Source organism: Pollicipes pollicipes, unplaced genomic scaffold (genome assembly GCF_011947565.3).
Source record: "Pollicipes pollicipes isolate AB1234 unplaced genomic scaffold, Ppol_2.1 Scaffold_6686;HRSCAF=7923_pilon_pilon_pilon, whole genome shotgun sequence".
In the NCBI taxonomy this organism is placed as follows: domain Eukaryota; kingdom Metazoa; phylum Arthropoda; class Thecostraca; order Pollicipedomorpha; family Pollicipedidae; genus Pollicipes; species Pollicipes pollicipes.
In genome coordinates, this window is record NW_023596921.1 from 26,047,379 (window position 1) to 26,075,149 (window position 27,771).

The 27,771-nt window shown below is 54.1% G+C and overlaps 1 protein-coding gene across 1 annotated transcript; it reads right to left on the bottom strand.

The window, feature by feature from the left end:
* Positions 1–1,882: 1,882 nt before the first annotated feature.
* Positions 1,883–27,194, bottom strand: LOC119108114 (WAS/WASL-interacting protein family member 3). The gene is made up of 6 exons (XM_037231692.1): positions 27,100–27,194; positions 19,587–19,721; positions 18,914–19,057; positions 14,574–14,752; positions 6,309–6,438; positions 1,883–1,935 (listed from the first exon to the last, which is right to left on the bottom strand). Exons 2-6 carry the CDS (start codon positions 19,621–19,623, stop codon positions 1,883–1,885), a joined length of 543 nt encoding a protein of 180 aa, XP_037087587.1. The 5' UTR covers positions 19,624–19,721; positions 27,100–27,194.
* Positions 27,195–27,771: the final 577 nt, after the last annotated feature.

Genomic DNA, 27,771 nt, shown 5'->3' on the forward strand with positions numbered 1-27,771 from the left:
CGGCGGCCCGCAGCGCATCCGGATGCGCGATCGACACAACCCATCTCGCTCGCGGCGCTGGCGAACACAGACGACCTTTGTTCGGCGCGCCGGCCAGCGCGAGATATTGGCAGGAGGCGGCGGGTCGAGTGACTATTTTAGCACCGCCGTGGCCCTCGCTATTCGCCTCGCCCGGCCCCATCACACACACGCTGAAAGCTGAGTGATGGCGACGAGCGCCGCTGGCGGTGGACGATGAATGAGCGCACGTGTTGTGTCAGCTCTATAGTGGTCACTCATACCAGTCATTCAATAACGCCTCGAGCCCAGCATGTTTCGATCGTGTTGTTGCGGTTTTTTGAACTGATTGCAAGGCAAAGTGATAGCGCATGAAATGATAATTTGTCAAAATGACGATTTCCAAGTGGGCGAGTGGCGAGGGCGCCGAACATTCGCAGGCGGTGAATACATTTGCCAGGTTAGGCCGGATTCCACAACCTAGAGGGATGTTAAGGTCTTGCGGCGTGTCCGGCACTACGAAACACAACAAGCGCCATACGCCTTTCACAGTAGGCCAAGTTGTCGGAGAAGTGTTACCATCCCGACACAAAAAAGGCGGGGTGAAACCGCCCGGAGGCAGGCACATGGCGCCCAAGCTAAGACAAAACATTCGGTGCGTCATTTCGGGGACGTGACAGGTGTACTCAAGCCGGTGACTCTTCATGTCGGAGGCTCCTCCGTGAAGTGCCACGTGCCAGAGGCGGAGGCTATCACTCGTGAATTCACAGCGCGTCGGCGACCATGACCACAGAGGAGCGGCCTCTCCACCGCCCGCCGTACCCGCCCCGTCGCCCCGCGCAGCGCGACGGCGCTGCGGCGCCGACTGATCGGCAAACTGTGCCCCACTCCCGAATCCAGCTTGCATTGGCCTCAGGGCGCTTGCAATGGTGACCTGATCCTGCAAGGGGTTAACTACCCCACTTAGATGTGATGTGAACGAAATGTTAAATAAAATGCCGTTGGTGGGGACCGGCAAAGCGAGGTTTGTAACAGCGGAGGTGCAAATGGCCAAAGAACTTCATGGTTTGAGAGGCAGATTGATTTGTCCTATTACCCGGGCTTGTCCATGTAATATGGTCATCTGACACATTATCACTCATGTGCCCGCGACCATTCTTGCCCAACACCGGCAAACCAAATAGGGTCCTATTTTGTAATACAAAATCATAGAATCACGCTACGCATTGTTCGTGAACTGCGGTCGGCTGACAGGCTCGGATACCCGTTGCAGAGTAACTAGTAGATGACACACATGCACATGCGTGCGGGCGTGTCTGCGTGCGTATGTGCATAAGCAGATTGAAGCAGCACCCGTATTTTTAATGGCTGTAACATTTTGAGCACCAAAAACTGAGTTACCTATTCGTAATCAAATTAAATCAGATCATCCATTATGCTGGCGTCAGCTAGGATTAAGTCTAATTCTCAACAGCCCGTTGAGCCATATTCAGATTTAGCTTTATTTTCCTTTATTCGACTCGAATCGATTCGCCCAAGCGCGATCAAGCCCATATCTATTGATCAGAACCCAAGTCGACGGGCGTGGAGTGGCCGCGGCTCCACGGAGCGAGGAGTAGCCAGTGTCACGCGCGTCGCGCGACCGCGGCCGCCGGCGATAATAACCCACAATTATATTGGCACACAGGGGTTCGCGCTCCAGTTTCTGACGGCCGCGGCGGGCCGCCGGCGCGCCGGAGCGGGGTTGGTGCCGCCTCTCATGGGACGTCTGACGAGTGGCGGAAGGGAGCGGCGGCTGTGGGAAGCAGCCTCCGGGGTCGCCCGCTGCTCCTTAACCCACCTCTTCCGCCGGGCACGCTTCGACGAGAGCGATCTCGACCTGAGGTCAGGTGACGCCTGGCAGGAGGAGCTGGAGGACTCGGCCGTACGACCGCTGATCTGTCGGCGAGCGGCGAAACACGTCAGCACGGCAGCGGCGATCACATCAGCACGGCAGGCGGCGATCACGTCAGCACGGCAGCGGCGATCAGTCAGCACGGCATCGGCGATCACGTCGGCACGGCAAGGGCGATCACGTCAGCACGGCAGCGGCGATCACGTCAGCACCGGCAGCGGCGATCACGTCAGCACCGGCAGCGGCGATCGCGTCAGCACGGCAGCGGCGATCACGTCAGCACGGCAGGCGCGATCACGTCAGCCACGGCCGCGGGCGATCACGGTCAGACGGCAGCGGCGATCACATTCGGCACGGCAGCGGCGATCACGTCAGACGGCAGCGGCGATCAGTCGGCACGGCAGCGGCGATCACGTCAGCACGGCAGCGGCGATCACGTCAGCACGGCAGCGGCGATCACGTCAGCACGGCCGCGGCGATCACGTCAGCACGGCAGCGGCGATCACGTCGGCCACGGCAGCGGCGATCACGTCAGCACGGCAGCGGCGATCACGTCGGCACGGGCAGCGGCGATCAAGTCAGCACGGCAGCGGCGATCACGTCAGCACGGCAGCGGCGATCACATCGGCACGGCAGCGGCGATCACGTCAGCACGGCAGCGGCGCGATCACGTCGGCACGGCAGCGGCGATCACGTCAGCACGGCAGCGGCGATCACGTCAGCACGGCAGCGGCGATCACGTCAGCACGGCAGCGGCGATCACGTCAGCACGGCAGCGGCGATCACGTCGGCACGGCAGCGGCGATCACGTCAGCACGGCAGCGGCGATCACGTCAGCACGGCAGCGTGCGATCACGTCAGCACGGCAGCGGCGATCACGTAAGCACGGCAGCGGCGGATCACGTCAGCACGATAGCGGCGATCACGGCTGCCGATCACGTTAGCACGGCAGCGGCGTGTAGATCGGCGCAGCGAGACGACGATGAGTTTAGCAGCGGGGCGGGGTGTGGTTTAGAAGCAGCGCCAGAGCGGTTGCTGTGTGGGTTAGAAAGGAAGCGCCATGTGGGTCAGCAGGGCACAATAGCGAGTAGTGTGGTGTAATGTGTAGTACCTGCGCTTCCTCAAGCATCGTTAGTACCAGCGGGGGGACATGGTTCAGGTGAGCGGAAACAGGTACATAACCAGAGGTCAGGACGGACACTACGCATGTAAACAGGCGGGACGCTCCTCGGATCTAAAACAAACAACACATGTAAGCCGACAAGTAAGAAGAGTATAGTGCGACACTAGGAGAGCCGCAGCCACTCGTCAGCCAGCGCGGTCTAGCGGCGACGCAGACACTACCCAGCTGCTCACATCGTTCCCGTCACCGAGACGTACCAGAGCGGGCAGCACGGCCAGCCGAGAGTCGCCCGTGGCCTGACCTTGGGTCGCGTGCGCGGGACGTCATATGTATATATATATATCTATATATATATATATATATATATATATATAGATATATATATATATAGATATAATAATATATAATATATATATATATATATATATATATAGTCTCCGCTCTCTCTCTCTCTCTCTCTCTCTCTCTCTCTCTCTCTCTCTCTCTCTCTCCTCTCTCTCTCTCTCTCTCTCTCTCTCTCTCCTCTCTATATATAACATTTTCTCCCAAGGCATTACACATGTCTCCAGTCGTATATGCAGGAAGAGAGAGAGAAACGATTCTTGGTCCTAATATCAAGTGAAAGGACATGATGACCGAATTCCGTCCCCCCCCCCCCCCCCCCCCCGGTGATCCACGGGACGGATTACCTAAACAAACTATTTTGGTTCCGACCGCTTCTTGGGATGCTTTTAGCCTCCATTATCTCTGCTTTCCGACAGCATGGCGACATTACAGTAAAAGCTTAAGGACAATGAATATATAGCGGAGCCTGTAAGTGACAGGCCTTCCTCAGCAGAGGCCGCCATCAGTCATCCAGTGACAGAGCGTCTCCAGGGGCGTCTTCAGCGACACCTGCCGCTAAATTACCAGCTTACACGTGCTAACGTGTCTGCGCTCGCATGCATGCGTCGATTCCTTTCTACTTTCTATCCATACACTTGATCTACCAGGGCGACCGCCGATGTTGAGCAACGTTTGTGAGCACATGTCGTTTATCACGAGAAGATTCACCTTCACTGAGTCAGATGTCTATCCTGCTCGGCCGTAGCCGGTGGTACATCCGGCCACCCGGTACGGCCGAATAAGGCCCAGAACATTCTACCACGGGCGCGCCTAGGGAGTGATCTCAGCACCGGAATAGATAGCGCCGACCTCTCACGGGGCGAAAGTGCCATGGTCCTGGCGTCCGTGCCAGTGAATGGTCACCGTAAACTAGGGGGGGGGGGGGGGGGGTCGGTCGGCCACGGCCGCTGCTCCTACGACAGGACCTTGCACACCCACGCCGACCACATCAGTCGTCCACAGAAGGACCCTCCTTTCCACACTGAGCCTCCCTCGGCCCACATCACACCCACCATGTCCGCGCAGAAACCCCACTGCTCATACCGTTCAGCTACCCAGCAAGGTCACCCCGGCCGGACCCACACTGTCCGCGTCAAAAGTTGGCAAGTCCCACTACCTGACCTATTAGGCGCCTGACAGTTGAGCGCCAGTGCCTGTGTCAGCTTCAGTCGGCAGGCTGGACGCGAACAGCCAGTGGTCGGCACGTCTACTGCCACGGTAGGGCGGCCGAAAGCTGCCACACCCAACGCACGGTCATGGACGGTCCCTCGCGCCACACGGCCAAGCCGCGAAACAGACTCCCACTCATGGCGCCGGCTGTTAGAGACCAACATTTGCTCGTGACAGCTCCCGGTCCTCCGACCAATCCCTTTCCCCATGACACTTCTCTTCTAAACACACACATACATAAACGTTCCCTGTGTTTCGTGCCCCAACCGGGGCACGAAAAAGGCGCCCGCCCTGTAGCAATTCGAGTAACGAGACAGACCCGTGTCACGCCGACCACGCGGCTGTGTGTCACGCCACGCCACGTGACTAGTCCCGCCATCGTGTCGCCGCCGACCCGGAGAGCGTCGCTGAGCACAGCCGAAGATAAGATCGACTGGTCCGAGACGTATATAGCGATGTAAAACGGAAAGCTGATGGACCAGTCCGGCACCGAATGAGCAAACGCACTACACGACGTGATAGTTGGAGATGGCAAGGCGAATGAGCCGGCCGTAAGAAGAAGTTAAGCCAAGACTTGGTTTAGTGATGTTCGCTTAGGTTTGTATAAACATGCTACGCTTATGTCAAATACAAAGTATCTTGCTAACTAGCTCAAAATGAGAAATACTTCACCCAATCGAGCGTGGGATCAGGCCTTGAACAGACAACAGTTAGGTGCGTCTCCATTTATCAGAGCTTCCCACTCCTCCCCCCCCCCCCCCCCAAAAGCTGCTCACTCGGATCATGATCTTAGAACATAACAGAAAGTGAATGATGCCAAGGGCTGACCACATAAGAAATATACCACTAATGCATGCAATATGACGTTTCTGAGTACCTAGGTCGAAAAAAACGACGCACCGTTTTTGAACTGAATTCTTTGAAGCTGCGGTCGCTGGTCAGCACGCTCAAGAGTTACTAGCATCAGCTATGACTTAACGGATAAAATATATTTTCATGTTTATGGACCACATGCCTATGTAATTAAAAAAACATGACTCCTGAATATCGGCACCACCACCATGCACTCTGCCCAGTCAACCAGAAAAGGTGGCTGTCGAGATTACCCAGAATAGACCACTGCGAGGGCTCCCGAGTAGCGACGCGGGCAGATCCAATAACCAACTGACATGGAAACATGACTTTTGGAGAAGAGGCGCTTTATCACGACACATTCATCTCATACTACGCAAGTAAGACGGCACATGGACAGCGATTGGCTCCTTCGGGAGGGCCTTTCTTGCTATACCGTAGCACTTCTCTCAGTCTTACTGCAATACATCTGCACCAGCATCAACCTCTCCGAACTTGACCAACAGGCAAATATGAGCCGATAACAATGGTGTCTGGGCGTGACAGCGTGAACATTTCAGCGCTTAACATTGCGCCACTGACATACATGCACAAGCGTCGTTTCAGTGCCGTAATGCGTTACGGTTGTCATCGTTGCACGCATGACAGATGTCACCTGCAGCTGCATGGCATGTGCAATAAAATGCCGGCTGCTGCAACACACGCCGACAAAAGGCGCTGACTGGTCCCTTGGGAGAGGGACCGCCGTGTTTCTATACCAGTACCGGTAGAGCCGTCCATAGCAATGACCGTAACGGCTCTAGAAGGACCGGACCAGACCACGTGGCGGCATTTCACAACGGCACAAAGCAAGCGCGGAGAGCCCTCAGCGTCGCCGCGTCCACTGACCTCTCGCGTGGTGGCGGTGGGCCCTGCGCAGGGACGCTGACCTGCCCTGACCCAGCACGCCCACCGAGTCCGAGTCCGAGTCGGGTGAGTCGTACTCATCGCTGACCGGCAGACTGCGCACCCGCTGCCGCTGCGGATGCACATCAACAGCGGCTGTGTCAGTCGTGGACCCACACCACCGCCGTGGCACCACTCTGAACAACATTTCCATCATCCTGGCACACTAAGTAGGGTAGGGCCATCAAAGCTGGGTTCAACTTTGAACTGCTTGACTAGATAGGAGCCCGGAATGTCATGGGTTTGATTCAAACCATAATAGTATGTACATATCTAACAATGTTGCAAGGCCCTTCTTAGCCTTCTTCTCATTTGGTATGGTATGCTTAGTTCTTCATACCACGTTACAGGTTAATACTATAAAAGTCTTCATCCCACTGACCTGACATGACATGGCATAGATCACAAGTGTCGCTTTCCTCAAGTGACGGCCTGATATATTTTTCAACCATTAGACACCGTCTTCTCGAATGTCGTGGCATGCTTAATGCCCGATATAGCGGAAGAGCTTCACAAAGGACCGATTTACATGACCTAATTTTGCCCGTTTAAGGTCGCATTCACCATTGCTAAGGCACACCTATCTTCTACAATTTACCGAGAGCTTTCCATAGCCATTCTCCGGTGGCTTTAGCTCGCTCATTGTTCCCTGTCTTAGCCCTAAGATCAGAGCCCCATAGGTCTCCTGTTATCTCTGAGGCTTCACTCGTAGGGCAAAGGGGAAAAAGCTCCCGCAAGGCGAGAGTTAAGGCATGACATCTACCTCAGTCCCACGCGATAAGCTGGGCACAATGCCACGCTACAAATGGACAAATCTTGATCTGTACACCCAACCTGCTACAACTGCGATCATTGAGTACTACAGGCAGCGCTGTCACGTCTTCTCGACGGTCGCTCATCGAGGCGTGCCGCGCCGGCAGCGACCGGGTGCCGCTCGTGACCGATCGGTTCACGGCTGTGAAGGCCGCGGCAGTGTCCGTGTCGGTGCGCTGCTCCGATGTTTTTTGTGTGTGCTGTGTGAGAGGTGATCGCCGGGAGGTTTTGGAGCGTGCCTCCCCGGACCGGCGGCAGCGCACAGGGAATGCCAGGAGCAAATCCACAGCCGGAAATCCGCGCCGAGCAGACGGGGATGTGCACCGAGCAGACGGGGATGTGCACCGAGCAGACGGGGATGTGCGCCGAGCAGACGGCGATGTGCGCCGAGCAGACGGGGATGTGCACCGATCAGACGGGGATGTGCACCGAGCAGACGGCGATGTGCGCCGAGCAGACGGCGATATGCGCCGAGCAGACAGGGATGTGCACCGAGCAGACGGGGATGTGCGCCGAGCAGACGGCGATGTGCACCGAGCAGACGGGATGTGCGCCGAGCAGACGGGGATGTGCACCGAGCAGACGGCGATGTGCACCGAGCAGACGGGATGTGCGCCGAGCAGACGGGGATGTGCACCGAGCAGACGGGGATGTGCGCCGAGCAGACGGCGATGTGCGCCGAGCAGACGGGGATGTGCACCGAGCAGACGGCGATGTGCACCGAGCAGACGGGATGTGCGCCGAGCAGACGGGGATGTGCACCGAGCAGACGGGGATGTGTACCGATCAGACGGGGATGTGCACCGAGCAGACGGGGATGTGCACCGATCAGACGGGGATGTGTACCGAGCAGACGGGGATGTGCGCCAAACAGACGGGGATGTGCTCCGAGCAGACGGGGATGTGCACCGAGCAGACGGGGATGTGTACCGAGCAGACGGGGATGTGCACCGATCAGACGGGGATGTGTACCGAGCAGACGGGGATGTGCGCCAAACAGACGGGGATGTGCTCCGAGCAGACGGGGATGTGCAGACAGCGATGCGCGCCGCACTACTGGATCATGAGACGGCGTATTTCAGACTGTGTAACAGAGACGAGTAGATCGCACGTCTCCTCTCGGATTCAGACCATACCACCAATGGCTGAATACGATATGATTTCCCAAACGAAGATGCCGTTCCACCCCATGAGCCGGACAATGAGACCACGCTGCCCGGAAACGACCACGCAGACCACGCTGCCCGGAAACGACCACGCAGACCACGCTGCCCGGAAACGACCACGCAGACCACGCTGCCCGGAAACGACCACGCAGACCACGCTGCCCGGAAACGACCACGCAGACCACGCTGGCCGGAAACGACCACGCAGACCACGCTGCCCGGAAACGACCACGCAGACCACGCTGCCCGGAAACGACCACGCAGACCACGCTGCCCGGAAACGACCACGCAAGCGTCTCTACCACATGGCACCACTCGATTGGTCGATCATAACCGTACATCTATACACAGGCTGCAATCTTGGGATCCGCTGATATCATGTCACACGTGTATTGTGTTGTGTTGTGTTGGTCATAGGGTCACACGTCCCCAGTGACCAACACAACACGACCTCTGGCGTCCGACTGCTGGCGTCCGCACAGCTCGCGGGCGGCGCGGGGGTCACGGGTCGCACCGCGAGCGGCACCGGAGTCGACCCTCTTGGGATTCCGAGAGAGGTGCAGACGCCGGAGATGGGCGGTCGCCGCGGTCGAACGAGAGTGAAAGGCCTGCCAGGTGCGGCAGGGAAGTGACGCCGTGTGGATGGGCCAGCAGCGGCGGTCGGCGCCGCGCGGCACCGGGACTACCCGGGGCGCATCCGAGCTGTGGTGAGGAGCACGGGGACGGGCAGGGGATGACAAGCCCGGGGTCAGAGGGATGCGGTGAGGAGGACAGGGAGACGGCCAGCAGAGTGCAGGGTCGGACGAGCAGAAGGCTCAGGAGTGCGGAAATAACCGACAGTTGTATCACAAACTGGTTACACTGCGGCGGTCGACTCGCCCGGGAGGAAAGCTAGGTTTAGCCTTCTTAAGGGTCAGATCGACGGTGCGTAGCGGGCTGTTGCGTCGACCCACCATAACACGCAACTGTCGCACGTCGACCCACCATAACGCGCAACTGTCGCACGTCGACCCACCATAACGCGCAACTGTCGCACGTCGACCCACCATAACGCGCAACTGTCGCATACTTCACGCTACGATGTTACTGAAGGGAAATTAATTGTTGGTATTTTCATCGAAATAACAAAATGACGTTCCCACTTACAAGATCGAGATTCAACTGCAGACACGTGTCACTAGATATACTTGAGAAAATTGAAATGCGAAGTCCGTTGTCCAAAAGCGGACCTAAAATGCGCAATATTCAAATTTGAGAAGCTATCCTCGTATGTTCCCATGTTGGCGTCTTGAACTCGGGGTCACCACTATCAAGCCATCTGAAGTTATCAAGTCATTTCAAGACATCTAAAACGTATATTTAGCTTACATAGGTGTTCCTGACGTTTCACAAAATAACCATCTTTAGCAAACGTTGTCCCGGAATTGCATAGCATTGCGCACACTTGGTCCACATACCGGTAGTGCACATGCTGGTGGCACGTATACCAGCCCCTGTAATATCTCACGCCGGTCAAAGCGAGCGACACCAAACCATCTAGATTGTGACGAATTTGCCACAATCACTTCAGCCGTGACTTTGTGCGCTGATATTCGCCCCCATAAAAAAGCTCAGTCACAGCCGAGACGATTCAGTGTGGCAAAGTCCGGTCTTTCTTCGGTTAGAGGCCGCCCGGCCGGCCATATCTGTTGCTATGCAAATCATTTTTGGCAGAAATGTACCTAAATTATTTGTGCGGTTATGGCAAAAGCCTTAATTCTAAAAGCTACTGGCGAGTAACACGAGACACGAGTAAACCGAGACAGCTGATAACAAATATTCTCGAATTGCCACAATGCCACCAGTCCCTGAACGTGTTAGTGGTGGTCCAATAACTGTAACCAGGTCTAATAGCCAAAATTAAAATATTACCAGTACCATTCTTTGCACGATGTCAGGACGCGTTTGGGTGGCATTGCAACCAACTACTGGTCCTCAGCGCTTGTTTAAGAATGATTTATTATTATTATTTCACTACTATCTCTAAAAGAGCGTGTGCTGTACCGCGATGCAGTGTCCATCCGTGTCGCACATGAAAACGCCAGTGGGATAGATAGTCAAGGCCATGATCCGTTCATCCGATAGTCTTGCTCCGTGTGCGTGCGCATTTGCCAGTGTGCATGTGTGTGAGTACGCCTGTGAAACCTGACGCATAGCCGGAATAGCCACATTGTGGAGATTACAAGGGTGCACGGCTGGTTGATGACTGAGTTTGGAACTGGCCCCAGGGTTACTCGTAGCTATTCCGTTCAGATTCCATGCTCACATTGTAATAATTGTTCCCAAACCTGCAGGAGACGCACAATATTTTTGTCGACAGGAATTCGTGCAAATCATAGCAGGTGTATGTATTCTTTACATGCGAAGCAAACAGTATCATTTCGGGCTACGCTACGAGTTCCAACGGTGTGTGTATTCTTTACATGCGAAGCAAATAGTATCATTTCGGGCTGAGCTACGAGTTCCAACAGTGTGTGTATTCTTTACATGCGAAGCAAACAGTATCATTTCGGGCTGAGCTACGAGGTCCAACGGTGTGTGTATTCTTTACATGCGAAGCAAACAGTATCATTCCGGACTGAGCTACGAGTTCCAACGGTGTGTATATTCTTTACATGCGAGGCAAACAGTATCATTCCGGGCTGAGATACGAGTTCCAACGCTTTCCTAGGAGATGTGAGCTTTGGGGATTGGACGCGTGTAACGTCATGGTAGTTTTTCCACTGCCTCACACACAGGGAATGGTACGATTCTCTGACTTCCCCAGCCGCCGCGGCGGGTCGAAGCGGAACGGGCCGCATCTGTCGCAAGAGCGCGGTGCGACGCGCGCGCCGCATTTGTCGTCGGGGCGGAGCGCGACGAGCACCAGCCCGGTCACGCGGAGGACAAAGACTAGCCCTGAGCAGATATCCGACCAGACAGCCTCCATCCAAAGACAGGTTACGGGGCAGCTGGACGGAAGGATGGGAGACCTTATCGCGCGATGAGCGAAGACGTGAACGTGATCAGATAGCAGGCAGCGTCGTGGTGGCCCCCATCGTTTTATCACCCGGTTTCGCTTCATACATCGTTCGGATTCCTACCCGTCAATGACGCGCTCGCGGGAGGTTGTGCGTAGCTGCGTGACCTGATGAAACGTGCGATAGGGCGCGAGCAGCTGGATAGGCGTGAGAAGCGACCGGCTGCGTGGTCGGGGGATGCGCCCCCGAGCCGGAGTGCCCTCCTCCAGAGGATGGCGATCACATTCCTCACTCCGTGACGCCGCGGGAGGTGCGGGCGGTCACAGTCTGAAGGCCGCTCAGTCGGTTTCTCATGTGCGTACTGAGTCAACGCCCCGTTGTACGCGACACAACAGCCATTGCCACGCCAGCCACGTCACAGCGCGCAGACAAAACGCCAGCCCCGAGCGCGCGCGTGAGTGAACTCGGTCGAGCGAGCACACCGCAGCGCCGCTCGGGGCTCGGGGATAGCAGCGTCTCCGAGGCCTGGGTGAGCGTGACACCGTACTCAGCCGGGGGTCACAGGGCACCGGAAGAGATCGATGGCGTTGATGGCGGCACGGGGATGCGGCCCGCAGCTGCAGCGCACGCCACATCCTGCGTAACACGGCTGGCGCGAACGCTGGAAACACGCTCCACGCATGGGACAGCTAGGAAGGAAACCTGGAGGGGTTACCGGGCAGCGACTCCGAATGGCAGAAGGCTCCGGGTGGTGATCATGAGCACCAATACTCGAACAGAACAAAGTGCGACCAGTCCGGTTTCGGCTCGTGTCATGACGGACGGCCGATGGTTTGAGACTCGCCCGCAGAAGTGCTTTCGTTTTATCCGCTTAAGCCGGCGTGAAAGGCCGCTGTGCGAATGAATGAAAGAGCGCCGTTGTACATGAAGCGGGTAGGGGTCGGTGTGGAACGTGAAGCCTGCCGTAAGTGCTAATACTGCTGGGTCCTACTCGCCGTGACGCGTCAAGGGCCGCGCCCACGCCAGCTCCCCGCTGCGCGCCTGTTATGAAGTTAGCCATCTCCTGTGGAACGTGACCATCCAGCTCAGTTGAGATGCCAGTTATCTGGTGAAGACAAACCAGTTAGGTCAATTACTCGACGTGGGCTGTAGACGCCACTTCTTGGCCTACCAACTAGCCACATCCGATACGGTGTTAAGCCGTGAGCTCTTCGGTCGGGTTGCGGATCATACTAGACGGCTGGCTAGAATAGTGTAGCCGCACAAGTCAATATGAGAAATGGCACGCCATGATTTCTCTAGCAAAGATGCCAAGACCAGATTACCCGTGCCATATCACGTGGCACAACACACATCAGCAAAACAGGTCATGCAAAATCAACAACTCTCTGCGAACGTCTCATTGAAAAAAATCGGCCAACCACATGCCCATGCTGTTAAAATTTACCCAGATTTGGTTGAAACCAACTAGCCACATCCGATTTAAGGCAGCATACACATATAACTATATACGTATATATATATATATATATATATATATATATATATATATATTTCTATATATACAGACAAACACATCAGCATACTAAGCTTGGCTCACATGGCGATAAGACGTACGTTAATTTTGCTTTTTGGGCACAAATAATCTTTCGATTAAAACGGAAATGACCAAGAAAATTATCAGTGCACAGTCCAACTTTCAACGCTTTCATCCAGGCCATTAATTGATGCTGCCAAGCGTTTGGTGATACATCACATGCGCACAAGTGTCGAAATCCTAGTGGCGGTAATACAAACAATTTGTGTATTAATGTTTGCATTAAACAGCTGCTTAACTGTGGTTACAAAAACGATTTTATTCACTGAGTCAGACATACATTTTTCATGTATATCCCCAAGGTGTTCAATCTTTGTTCTGGTCACTTCTGCCATTTCTTCTGGTTCAGATGTCTCGATAATCGCCTCTTATCTGCGCAAAGACTGTGGCGATAATATGAGTGCAAGATGCTACTAAGGGATCTTTCTGCCTGCTGAGACATTGGTCGCTGAACATTTGACAAATGAAATGCTCCCCCGGGTGCTCAGGACTCTCAGTGAGAGTCCAGAAGAGAGCTCAGAAATGGCCTCTCAAAATTAAATGATCCATAAACGGGGTGTTCGAAATAAGGGGCCATTTGACGAGTAAGTCATATCATGGGGGGGGGGGGGAGTAGGCCGCTTCCCGCCAAACTGGCCCCAGCTGCCTGAGACTGCATGTCTGAACTGATTGGACCAACCCAGCCCCCATTCCCCCCCCCCCCCCCACATCTTTAGGAGAATCCACAGGGCCTTATATTAACTATGCAGTTATCATAGGCGTAACCACCGGTGGGATCGGAGGGGGGGGGGGACCCCAGTAACTTTTGGGTACCTCGAGTCCGATCCCAGACACTTTTGTAAGTTTCATTGCATCGGGGTGACTCACAGGCCAGCCCTGCTGAAATCTGGGCCACGCAATAGAACCGGCAATAGGACGAAATACACTATGGACATTCCGTGAAGTACCTACAACACACCCATGAGGAATAAAGCAATACAAGAAAAAAGCGAACCGAAACACAGAGAGGGCAGCGTCGCTGACATTCGCGCACATGACGCGAATGCCCTGAAAGCTCCGAACACCGGCGTGGCCGCCGGCTTTGTCTCTGGACGCCTCTCGCCCATTGACATTTGGCAATTTTTGAGTAAAAGAGACTTCTAATAACAAGTGCACAAAAACAAACGGCCTGATCATACACATTGCACAATCGACAAGAGGCGTCCGAGCAATAACAGCAGTACATCCGGTAAGGAAGGCGTGTAGGCAAAATGAGTTGAATAGCTCGTCTATTGGTGAACTGAATGCACAAGTGGGAGGGAACGCGGTAAGAACAGGTTGCATTGCGATATACTGCATGACATAAATGGGACAAATGAAAAATTACATCACACAAATGGGAAGAAATACGGTAAGAGTAACCGCACTGGGATGCAATGCAAGATTCAATTACACACTAAAAACTTACAGGACAATGAGACAATGTCTTACAGGACAATGAGATTCGGTATACAGCTGTGTGCATATTCGGGCATTTAGTACATTCACCGAGCTCACCTCAGGCGCCATACACAAGACGCCACCAAAACGGCTTGGACCCCAGTGACGCACGTCGCACAGTGACGTCACGGGTAGTACTGCTGAGGCCGGTTACCTGGGGCGGGCCGTGCAGGGGCAGCCTGAGCAGGTGCTGCCGTGGGTCGGCGTACGCGGCCTCCATGTCGACGCTCGGGTCAGCGGCCAGCGGGGTCGGCAGCGACGCACAGTGACCTGAGGTCAGCCCCGGCGCCCGGCTCCGCGACGCCGGGTAATACGTGGCGTACGGGCATACATCTGCCGGCGCAGGTGGCGGGAAGAGTGACGTCATCACACAGGAGGGAATGATTCGCTGTTGATCGTCGAAGTTCACGGGTAGAATGCGAAGGTCCATCACGTGCATCAACAGCAATTCAACACTTCAAAATCATTAGCAATTGTCTTCGAGGCTCCCAACTTTAAAATACAGTAGTGAGACAGGTTGCGTGCATACGCGTTGCAGTGACAAGGCGACAGTCCTGATTTGATTACGCACCTACACGACCTCGGCAGTTGATCCGTATCAAATTTGTGGTCCTGGGTATCGGACGCATGAGCAGAGGTCGTCATTGGACCGTAGATGACCCACTGATCCAATTCAAATTCCAACGCATCGTCACGCTTCTTCAACGAATAACGCTTTTCAATCACGCTCCAACAAATCACGCTTTTTGTTCATCATGCAAAAACCTTTCCTTTCTCAGTGGGAATGGCGAGGATCAGTGAGAGCTGAAGGTATGATATCGACCCATCGGGCGGCTGCTACTTAACGGCCAATATCCATGCTCATCCTTCTCATTCACCGACCCCCTCACGTTAAAACAACCAGCCAATATTCCGTCCAATGCCAGGCAATATTTCGAAGACTATTATTCTTGCGCACCAGGGCGGACGTGACGTCTTCGGGGCACCAGTTCTTCCGCAGCTTCGAGTGACCCTGCGCCGCTCACCGTACACATCTCAACATTCATCACCGCGTCCGCCGACCAGCGGTGAGCCGCTGCCCTGCGGACGTGCGCGAACGACCTTGCCCGGCCGCCCGAGCTGACCTTTGAACCCTGTCAGACGCGCGCACATTCACTTTTCATGCGGCGTTCGGCGCCGGTCAAACGGCCAGCCCCGGGGCGCTGGCGGCCGGCCATTAAATCGTCGGCCCGCCGGCGATCGACCAGGCGTCCCTGCTTACGAAACGGCCCATCCGCCCGCCCAGCGACGGGGCGGCCAGGCCGGCGGCGGCGCCGCACTCGGACCGCCCATGGCACTGGGGGCTGGAGTGGCGCTGGGACTGGGGTCTGTGGAAGTGATGGGACTGGGTCTGGAGAGGCGATGGGACTGGAATCTGGAGTAGCGCTGGGACTGGGTATGGAGAAGCGATGGGACTTGGATTTGGACAGGCGGTGGGACTGGGGCCTGGAGTAGCGATGGGACAAGGTCTGGAGTGGCGGTGGGACTGGGGTCTGGAGTGGCGGTGGGACTGCGGTCTGAACTGGTGGTGGGACCGGGGTCTGGAGTGGCGGTGGTACAGGGTCTGGAGTGGCGATAGGCCAGGGTCTGGAGTGGCGATGGGACTAGGGTCTGGAGTGGTGGTGGGACTGGGGTCTGGAGTGGCGGTGGGACTGGGGTCTGAACTGGTGGTGGGACTGGAGTCTGGAGTGGCGATAGGCCAGGGTCTGGAGTGGCGATGGGACTGGGGTCTGGAGTGGTGGTGGGACCGGAGTCTGGAGTGGCGATGGGACAGGGTCTAGAGTGGCGGTGGGGCTATGTTTTGAACCAGCGAGGGGACGGGGACTAGGTTCATGACCATCCGAAGGCAAGCAGCGGTGGAATTGCGCCTCAAGAAAATAATGGCGAGTCAATTATTTGACTATTGGACAATTGGAAACTGTTGGAAAGGGCAAGGGCATTATGAGATCTCCGACAGGGAGGGATCATCCGATGTTCGCACGTTCGGCATTCAATGTTCATAATTAAGGAAGACAGGGTGACAAACTTCATCTTCGAGTGGGAAGTGTCCAAAGGCCACAAGAGCACTGTGGTAGCCGGACTTTACCTATAAGGTCGCATTAGAAAACTGCCGTTTTTATCAATACGCATAATTTGGTCCGAAGGTTCCTAGAAGATCCGCAGCTTCCTTGGCTTCTCGGAGGCTGCTAAACCACTCTAAATTTTTAAGAGAATAAGCTCGAATGTTCTGTATTTGTGTGTTTTGTGTACATCAAACTGGCTGAACGGAGCTTGTGACGCATTCCCAGTTGGCCACCTGCAGCGAGCCGCCCCAATTCACTGAATAATGATGCCCCCGTCCCGTCTGCCGGACACGGCTGCAGACATTGTTAGTGTCGCACAGCCCCTCGGCAGCCATTTTAAAACGGCTCGGTCATCGACAGTAAGGCGAGAGCTCGCCTGACCTGAGGTTCGTACCCAGCAGCAGCCCAGCGCGCTCCGGCCAGACCATATCACCAGCAGCAAGGCGGAGCGTAACAATGCGAACAGTGCACCACTGCATCCGTTCCCAGACCAGAACAGCATGCGGTTGCTCACTGAAGACAGCTGCGACGTCCCAAAGCCCCTTGCCGATCTCGAACAGGAATTCAAAATGCATTTTGCACTGTTCAGAATTAATATTGACACATTATACACTGGAACTGGATTTTCCTTGGTGACCCAGTGTGGTACTGACATGACGTATAGCATTCTACATAGGAGGTCACCAGTGATGTCAGAAGCCTTCCTTTGCTGCAGGTACACTCAGGCTGCATCAGCGACAGTTTATACCCCGCGATGTCAGCATTTTCCAGCTGGTTCTCTTTTTTGTTGCCATAAACGTCGCGCCAGGGTTTCATTGAACATATCCACAGAGGGGGTGGGTCGCTCCCCTTCCTACACTATGCGCCTCAGCGAGCTTCCGCAAAATATAATGAATCCATTTTAAAAGCATCTCCCCTTCTCCTCAACAGGACTCACCAATGATCACTGTGACGGAGAGGATGTACAATAATTCACACAGGCTGTACAATACTTGCTGCACGACTCCAACTGTATTGCCAAACCTTTAACTGGCTGTTCGTCACTTGAACCCTGAACCTTAACCTTCCACGTCTTCACAGGAATCTTGTGTGAGCCGCTGATGAGTAACCAACCGTTCGGGGTCATTTCAGTGTCCGAGGCGGCTTCATACAAACTATCCGAACTTATATATTAGACCGCGGCTTGGGGGGAGCTATACTCTGCAGAGGTCTAAATGTGAACGTTCCCATTTCTAGTATCTACACATTTCTTCATCTTTCTTCCTCACGTTCACATTTCTGGTCCTTTGAGCGGCTTCCGTCCCTTGCCTGTCCTTAGCGTACCCATAAGTCACCGGACCACCTGACGTAATCTCCCACCCCTACCTGTCTCATGTCCTCGGCGAGACCTGGGGCAGATGTCATCAGCCGGTACAGCGCCCACCGCCCGCTCCGTCCTCCCGGAGACGGCCCCCCGCAGACTATAGGGCAGGCCCGCCTGGGGTGCCAGGCCACGCAGGTGGTAACGGCTAGGAAGGTTGAGCAACGTTTCTGACTACCTCTCTCCGCCCTGACCATATCTCGCGACGGTGAACAGACGCGGGCCCGGGTTCCACCGACCGCTCACCCCGCCGCCCGTCCGGCGTTCCAGACGGGAACCCGAGTCCCACGGACCGCTCAGCCCGCCGCCAGTCCGGCGTCACCGCCCAATTCAACTCACGACCGACATCATGTCCAACTTGGTTAGATCGCCAAAACTTCGTCAAAATTGCATCGATTCACCAGCAGCTAATAAGGCTGTCAAAATTTCGTGACAATCAAATCATATCACGGATTTCACACCAGGCGGAAAAAGGAGCATCTGGATCATCTGGAGCATCTGGAGCATCTGCATCCTGTCGAGCACCTGGAGCTTGACAGAGGAGCATCAGCGGGCCGTATGCACTTGGTGAGCGGTTCGGCATGAGATGGTTACAAAGCCCTGCAACGTGCGCGGACTACAGCCGATGTCACGATGAATAGATTCCCTCCTAACGTACATGGCGGGACCAGGCCAGTCTAGCTCATTCCACGGCAGACTGAATCGTCAAATTACATGATTCTGCCGAGGAGATATTGACAGCCCAAATCATGCCATGATTCTGCTGTGGAGATATTGGCAGCCCAAGTCATGCCATTATTTTAAAAGGAGCCAGTGCGACAATCGTTATTCCCCACCATTAACTAATACCTAAATGACTCCTTGCCGACATAAAACAGACCAGCATATTAAACTGGGCTTGCCTTACATCTTGCATGCTAAGCTGAGCTGAGCAGCACATGCTCGGCCTACAGCCGGCCAAGAAACAAGTCACACGCCAAGAAGCGATCCCAGTTACTCGACCAGCTTTATAGCAGCTCGGCGTTGACTGACCTTCACGCTTCTGGGGCTCCGCAACAGACGCCGGCAGCGACGGCGGTGGCGGCGGCGGCGGCGGCGGCGGAGGTGGCTCCGGGGCCTTGCCACCGACGGCGTACCCCGGCGGCTCCGCCAAGTACAGCGGCACTTTCCGCCGCCCTGGGCAACAGGCAGGACCAGACCCCGACCGTCAGAGCTCACCCATGCGTCACCAGTTGCTCAACGTCTTCACTTGTGGAGAGTCATGTCACCGCCTTTTCTCGGGAGGGCAGTAAAAGCTGACGTAGGGTCCCCGCTTAATAGATTGGCTTTTCACCTGAGACTCATGGACAGGACCATGGATATGAGCTGTCCACTCTCTGCACATTTCACCATCGACGACCACAAAGCCGGCGGCAGTGTCCCATAGAACCCGGAGCCAGCTGATTGTCATTGTCGTGACGACGGGACAGCTGACGGCTATTACATCAGGCTGGCCGGCCGGTCGGATCGCTCGCCAGCCACGTGCTGGGTCGCAGGAACACATCCCTACGTGGGCTGGCACGGCGCCAAAACGAACACCTCTGTTTCTAGCAGACCGTGGCGTTTGCGTTGCATCGGAAACCTGGCCACCGGCCGGCGGCCAAAGGTCACCAGCAACGATGCGAGGCCGGCGGCGCCTGCGGGGACCTTTCTACCGTGCACTCACTCTTCCGGACGCATAGATACGCGGCCGAGGCGACCATCAGCAGGCTGACGAGGGAGGCGACCACGGGCACCACGACGCGCAGGCCCAGCGTGGGGCCCGGCCGCAGGTCGGCTGGCACTGAGGAGGCGCCCACGTCTGCGGGGCAGAGGCGTCGCGGGTCAGCCGGCCGCTTGAAGGGCACCGCCCTGGGCTGGTGATGCGTCAGTTTGATGACTAGCCTTGACCGAATACCACTGCAGACACTGAGAGTGAGAGTTCGGCTAAGTGGGGACAGGAACAGCTGTGTCAGAGCAGTGGCAGCACACGGATTCACGTGGATCACAGAGAGCAATACAACACAGACACTGTGACACGCATGTGACAGATCAGGGTCACAGAAAATCGGCAGCACACACGCAAGATTGGCAACGCTGGGAGCCTTTACCATGCAAATCCAGCAGAGCTGACTGAGCAGATGCCATGCTGTTGCGTGCGTGACATGTGTTAGATGGAACCAATCGTTGCTCTTACCCGTCCGTGCTATCAGGGGCTACGTCCCGCACGTTGGGGGCTCAGACTGGTAAAAGTGGTGGTGGTGAGGGGGAGGAGGAGGGGAGGGAAACTCAAGGTCAACGGACCCGCCCGGAGGGGAGGAAGCCACAAAAAGTGAACACAATGTGGTCACACTCATTTTCGCCTCCCCCCGTGTTTTTTTAGCAGAAGCTTCTACTCATACTTTTAATTTAATTCATGATTACTAACAAGTGCCTTTTATTTACACCGCTCATTGCAAAAGCACGCCTCGAAATCACAGCTAGCCAAAACCACATCACTGATATCATCGATCGTCAAAGCACACCTTGACATATATGTTACGCACAATGACAGAGAAGGGTGTCGTGTACTGAGCAAAGTGTGGCTGTGGAGACGGTCACGGGTGGTGAACGGTGGGCTTATTTCAAGGAGACGGCGACCTCGGAGGATCCGTGGCTGTGGGGGCGGTCACGTGTGGTGACCAGTCGGCTCATTTCCATGATATCGCGGTGACCTAGGAGGATCGATTACTGAGCACACTCCACCGTGTCCAGAAGACACGTCGTTCATAAGTGTGAATATACTGGGCCAGAGGGGCACTGTTAAAGAGCAAAAGCTGGTAGAGGCCCAAAGCATCGTCCAGTTGACACTATTATAAGCCAAGGCAACAGTTGAGAGTGGAGCCCCCAGATCAGGGTTGCGTCGGTATCGGTCCATCCTCAGAAACAGTACTGTAGTGCTCATTTCAAAGCCTCATTTGCCAAACGATGTTAAACCATAATAACATTTCTTTGCTTCACCAGGAATCTCCTTTATTCACGACCATAGACCATGTCTTAGCTCGATTCCATTTCTTAACTCATCATTTCCTCCTTTTTTCGTCTTTCTCCATCCTGGCAGTACTAATGCTTTTATTATTTGCACTACTTTCCTGGGAGAATCACAAGTCCGATTTTGTCAAGAAGTGCAACTCCATCCTTCTCGATATAAAACGCGTCGCCACCTCACCCCACGGCCAGTAAGCTTCGTATCCAGTCGCACGTTTTCCCTCCTGCCCTATACTGTCCCATGTCCATTACTGCCCCTCGATGCGGGGAGGGGCTGCAGCGTGTCAACAACATAGTGGTAGAGGTGGCGGGCTGTGAGACCGGGATCATAGCCGGGGCTCGGTGGTAGAGGTGGCGGGCTGTGAGACCGGGATCATAGCCGGGGCCGGTGGTAGAGGTGGCGGGCCGTGAGACCGGGATCATAGCCGGGGCTCGGTGGTAGAGGTGGCGGGCTGTGAGACCGGGATCATAGCCGGGGCTCGGTGGTAGAGGTGGCGGGCTGTGAGACCGGGATCATAGCCGGGGCTCGGTGGTAGAGGTGGCGGGCTGTGAGACCGGGATCATAGCCGGGGCTCGGTGGTAGAGGTGGCGGGCTGTGAGACCGGGATCATAGCCGGGGCTCGGTGGTAGAGGTGGCGGGCTGTGAGACCGGGATCATAGCCGGGGCTCGGTGGTAGAGGTGGAGGGCTGTGAGACCGGGATCATAGCCGAGGCTCGGTGACGATATTACACATCGCCGGCTGCCAAAGCGCTGGGTTGGCGTGGGTAACTGGTCTTGTGAGATTGATCATCATCATGAACATATCACATGCAACTGATCTCGTGTAATTGATCTATCGTGACAGCATTGTTGTGCTCAGAGATCTGGATGATTCGCGGGATCCGGTGGCGGTACGGTCCCGTTTACCCCTCACCCGCTATATGCCAGCGTGCGACCCAGGTGCAGCGGCCTGGGCACCCTTGTGCTGCCAGCTCTCCGCTTGTCGATAGCTAGAAAGACCTTTTCGAATCGCATGGCCTCATCCTTAGGCCGTCTGCCACTGACTTTCATCGCCTCTCGCACCCCCAGGGATCTTGTTAAGAAACTAGATGATAGGCTTGCGCTGTGTAACGACAAGTTGTTGATGAATACTATTTCATATTTTTGACACCTGTTTGGATGTGTTTACGTTCTTGTAATTAATGTATTACTATACTATCAACCTACAAATCATTAATCAATAATTCACTTGCTACATTCATTCGTCGATAAAAATGAACTGAACTGAACAGAACGGTTTTGCAACCTGACCATCGATAAGATATTTGAAGACAAATTCACGATCGAACCCGAAATGGTCTATGGTCGTGAATAAAGGAGATTCCTGGCGAAGCAAAGAAACGTTATTATAGTTTAACATCTTTTGGCAAATGAGGCTTTTAAACGAACACTACAGTACTGTTTCTGAGGGTGGACTGATACCGACGCATCAATACCGAACCCAATAAGCTTACCATTTCTTAACACAACATAAGAAATCACAAGAAACCCTCCATGAGATTGTTAGGCTGCTGGTCACCCCGACCTTTGCTTCCGGATTTCTGTCCCACGCCCCTATTCTCACTCAGCCGCCCGCCGTCATGTGTTTGGAACAGGGATTTCATGTTCGCTTTGAATAACTTACGCCTACTGATGCCATGACGCCAGCTTCGCACGGTATAGCCATCACGTTCCCGTGCAGTTTTCGAGGCATCGGTTGCTAGCACGTTTTGAACGTTTGGAATTATGACCTTATGGTGAGCTCTGAGCCCCTCCCCCACGTCCCACCGCTGGTGCATGTTTGTTTACCCGGCAAACAAAGGCCGTTCCTTAGCAGCAAACAAAAATGTCGTGACTTTTTCTAAAGTTTCGTCAATGCGCATCTTTTCAAGCATCACTTTTCTCTCCGTCGTTTTTAGAACGGTTAGTAGGGGTGAGCTTTGTGCAACATATGGAGTAAAAACGACTCATAACACGGTAAATTACGAAAATGAACAAAAAAGTCGGTCTTTGCACAAACCTCAGGCTGTCACACAACAACCTTTTATAGCTGAGATGTGAAAGCATGTTTTCAATTAAGAAGACATTCTTTTACATCTCAGCTGTAAAAAGTGCAATTTATTATATCTATTTTTTGATCTATATATATATATATATATATATATATATATATATATATATATACACATGTATAGACCATATCTATATTTCAGCTATCATATTTGTTATAGCTGAGAGGTAAAAGAGTGTGTTTAATTAAGAAGACATTCTTTTACATCTCAGCAATAACAAATGCGAGCAATTATCACCATCATACCATAAGTTATCATTCAGGGCCAATAATATTTTTAGACAACCAACTCAATACAAAATTTTACTTTTGGATTCGTGTTTCGAAAAGTTGGGTTGTTGAAAATGGATAATATGAATGAAGGGCCGCTGCCTCCTTCCTTGCACCGGCTTCCACTTTGCACTGCCGTCTCTAGGGGTCGAGTTGTGATGGATCATCACGACCACATGCGTCAGACCACAGAACACAGAGAAGCTACATGGCACATAATGACGCTTTCTCGCCTATGTGGGAATGTGAATGGTGAGCCTACAAAATACGGTTTGGATATTATCGCTTTCCACGAGCCGCCATGCCACTCTAGCCCGGGTTAAAGGCATTTTTGGCGTCCACTCACGGACGGGCTACAATGAACAGGCGAAGGAATGTACAGGTGAAGGAACAGGATAGGAATGGTTCCCCATTCGCATGGAAGTGTTAGTTGACGTGCCAATTTTCATGATCGTTCCCTGCAGGTCACAGTCAAACCCTGTTTAAGACTTCTAACCCACTTGTTTCTGAGCTTGAAGCACACGAACGTGGGCAGCCTTTTACGCGCCGCCTATCTGAAAGTCACCCGGACATGCGCGAGCAGCGTCATGGGGACGTAACACAAGCCTCAAACATAATGCCGCCTCAAAAGCTGTATTATGCTCATGGTCAAGATTTATTCATTCTCACAGTCATTTCGCGTTAGTAAAGTAAGTGGGTCATGCAGCTAGCATATTTGCTAGCATATTTCGGAGCACGTATACGCGTCTGGAACATGAACACGTACATGACTAATGTGTATGATGTACCTATGCCTTGTATGCCCTGTATATAATGTGTATGCCTTGGTCTCAATTTCATAAAAAATATCGGCGCCAAACTTGATATTGAACACTTATTTACAATAGTAATTCACAAATTTACCACTTTTAGAAGTTTCAAGGAAGCTCTTCCTGGGGTAAAATTGTGAAAAACCGGGCTGCACTTCAATGACATTTTCCTGAAAAAACTCCTAAAGGGACTCTTTTGCATTTGGAGGAATTGGGGCAAGCATGATGCCTGGCATAACCAGATTCACGTTTGAAAACTACACTAAGTAATATTTTTATAACGAGGAATGCAGGCATGTTACTTCATTGCTTGATTGCGTCACGAAAGAAGTTTATGTAGTAGGTAGAGTCATTTGGCGCTTTGGCTACTTGTCACCTAGATTCATGGCTCTGGCGGCAACCGCTATGCAAAGTGCCGTTGCCCGTCGTGCTGTCCTATTGGAACAATTCCGGAACTTTTGCTTAAAGTAACATGAAGCATCCGAGTGTGGCACGGAATGAATCACTTAAAACACATCGGTTTTCCGAACGGTTGATTTGTGGCGGAGACACTGCGCATTCTTCACGCTGAGTTTCAGCTGCCCGAGCGCCCAAAGCAACGCGCTAAACGTGGGAAACAGTTCCCGGCCTAACGTAAAGGTAATCGCTTGTCAAACCAGGCCGATTAGCTCGTGTCGTAAAGCTCAAATATCTCACGGGCCAATCTAATTCCCTGTCACCATGGAGCATGAAATAGAACATCAGAAATGCTAGCTGCACGCATGCCTGCATATTCCAACCGAACAGTAATTCTAACGCACCGGCACATGAGTGCTGGGCAGGGCAATCACAGCCCAGGCACCTGTCTCATTCACTCTCCTTATTCCTGTTTGCGGTCCGATCGTCGGTTGGCACACCCTCCGCCGGCGTCCCTGTCCGACGCCGCGGCGGCGCAGCGGTCGCGCCGGCAAGTGACATCCGGGACTCTCGTGCGCGCCGATGCGAGGCGGCAGCCCGCGCTTCACCGCCGGCGGCGCCCGACTGAAGCCCGACCCCTGACCTCAGCGCACGACCCCAGAGCCCGTCACTGCCCCTCCGGGCCGCCGCAGTCGCAGAACCGGATGGGCACTATGTAGCGTACCAGAGGCGTACGCAGGATTTCGCAATGGAGGGGGGGGGGATACAATACAAAGTTTGTCACTAAACAGCTAGTGTACAAGGACACGCGAAATATGTTACAAGGCGTTGAAAAATAGTCGCACAGTTTCCATTCGTTTCTTTCATGTGTTTGCAGAAATTTGAAAAGCCGATCTGCATTCACACATAAATCTTTATTAGTGTACAACGGATTTGTTCATTTCCATAGCCACATCATTCGGGTGTCCATTTGTGACTTTATCAGCGGGCCACTGCCCCTCTCCCCCCCCCCCCCCCCAATGGCTTACGCTGGCCCTTCGAAAGCTGCATTTTCTCTCTCCCACCCTACTAATGCATGGATGCATGCATACTGCAAGCAAAATGGGGAGCCAAATAGTTCAAATTTCAAAGATCACTGAGACTAAGTAAAACAGACCGAGAAAAGCGGCGCAAATGTACTGAACATGTGCATATTGATAACAAAAGTTTTAAATCAGCTCCTACCAGAAAAGCTGCAAATTTCTCGTTTGTTTTTGTGTGACAAGACATGGGACAAAAAGAGCAAATACGGAAAATGCAAGGAAACTATCATACAACCAGAGCTACCAAGGGTCAAAGGATTCTCAAATTCATGAAGGGGCCCACTAAGACCTGAATGTTCTTTCAACACCTAAAATGGAACTTTCCGACAAAATTTGTCCGCTTGCTGCCAGAATGGTTGCAAAACTGGTATGAGAGATTCCCCTCATGAAATATCGGGGACTACTCGGCCAATTTTGAAAAAAGCTAGCCCGCATTTTATTGCTCCCTATAGGATCTTCAATTTCTAAAATTTCACAAGACTCTCTGTTTCATGATCATTGCTATAATGTCCGTCAGTTTATAAAACGCAAATGCATTTGTGGCTCGGAAACGAGGCCAGCTGGTCACACTAAATTTGGCGCATGGTGGGGACCTTCTTTCGCCCATCACAGGGGCCTCCTACCGTACGCTGGCTCCCCGTCACACAAAATCCGTCCGGCATTGGGACCTTCACTCGCTCATGACAAACATCCCTCCAAAAATCAGTGGGACCACCTCTTAGGCTGAACAGTCGCACAACAGTTCCTGAAGGCAACCACTCACTTGATCGCAGCCCCCTCGATATTGACGCGGGCCACCTGCCGTACCTTGGCTCTCAGCCAGTTAGAAACCCTGCATTATTGAAGAGTGTTTTCATCCATGGTATGGGCCTCGTGCAGCATGAGCATGTCAAGCCAGCGCGGATCTGACCGGAGCTAGGAGCTCCACATGACCATTAGGTTGCGTTGCTGGTCAGTGCCGGATCTGCTGGACGGATCATCGCTGCCGGCCACGCATGCACACTTAACACTTATCAGACATTTTCGAGGGTTCTCACGTGCAGGAGTGTCAGACCAACTGACAGATCCGTGCGTCCTGACCAGCGTCACGCGCACGAGTGTGAGACCTACCAACATACCGGTGCGTCCTGACCAGCGTCACGTGCAGGAGTGCCAGACCTACTAACAGACCCGTGCGTCCTGACCAGCGTCACGCGCTCGAGTGTGAGACCTACCAACATACCCGTGCGTCCTGACCAGCGTCACGTGCAGGAGTGTGAGACCTACCAACATACCCGTGCGTCCTGACCAGCGTCACGTGCAGGAGTGTGAGACCTACTGACAGACCCGTGCGTCCTGACCAGCGTTACGTGCAGGAGTGTGAGACCTACTGACAGATCGGTGCGTCCTGACCAGCATCACGCGCACGAGTGTGAGACCTACCGACACACCCGCGCGTCCGAGCCAGAGTCACGTGCAGGCGTGTCAGACCTACCGACATACTCGCGCGTCCTGACCAGCGTCACGCGCAGGAGTGCCAGACCTACCGACAGACTCGCGCGTCCTGACCAGCGTCACGTGCGAGGCGACGCCCGCTGGGTTGGCGGCCGTCACATTGATGACGTAGGCGGCGGCCGGCAGCAGGCTGGGGATGACGTGTCGCCGCACGGCGCCGCCCAGCTCCACGCTCGCTGCCGGCATGGGGCGCGTGACGTCAGGCGAGCGGATGTGAGCGGCAGATGAACGGGGCGCGCGGCTGAGCGCCGGCCCTGAAAGGAAGCCCCGCCGGCTACGAGCGGACGCGGGCGATCATGTGGAAACAGGGATCGTTCGGTGGTGGCGGCGCATCCGCGGAATCGAAAGCGCAGGTGACCTTCCCGCTCGCGGCAGCGCACCGCCGACCGTAATGCGAATGTTGTGCCACACCGCGACAGGTCCTTTTCCAGCTGGGGGCTCTTGGCCGTGTCTCATAACTGATCGCTCTGACCAGCGCACCCCGCGGAGGTCGACCTCGAAACCAGTCCGTGATCGGGCGAGGAAACGGGAGGCGCCCTTCTTCTGTACGTGAATTATTGTTTGAGCATTATGACGTGGGGCGAGCATATTTGTCATGCACCGCTAACTAACGCGTTTACTAGATGGTAGTAGTGTTGTGGTGTCCACGTGCCCATGTCGTAATTCAGAGCGGTCGGTGCGGTTTTGAATAATAGAAAGTACGC

Coding starts and splice junctions, on each gene's coding strand:
- LOC119108114 (XM_037231692.1), bottom strand. CDS start 19,623: ATGGTCGCCTCGGCCGCGTATCTATGCGTCCGGAAGA. Junction 14,753..18,913: donor GGAGCCCCAGAAGCGTGAAG/GTCAGTCAACGC, acceptor CTGCGCCGGCAG/ATGTATGCCCGTACGCCACG. Junction 6,439..14,573: donor CCCTGCACGGCCCGCCCCAG/GTAACCGGCCTC, acceptor GTGCATCCGCAG/CGGCAGCGGGTGCGCAGTCT.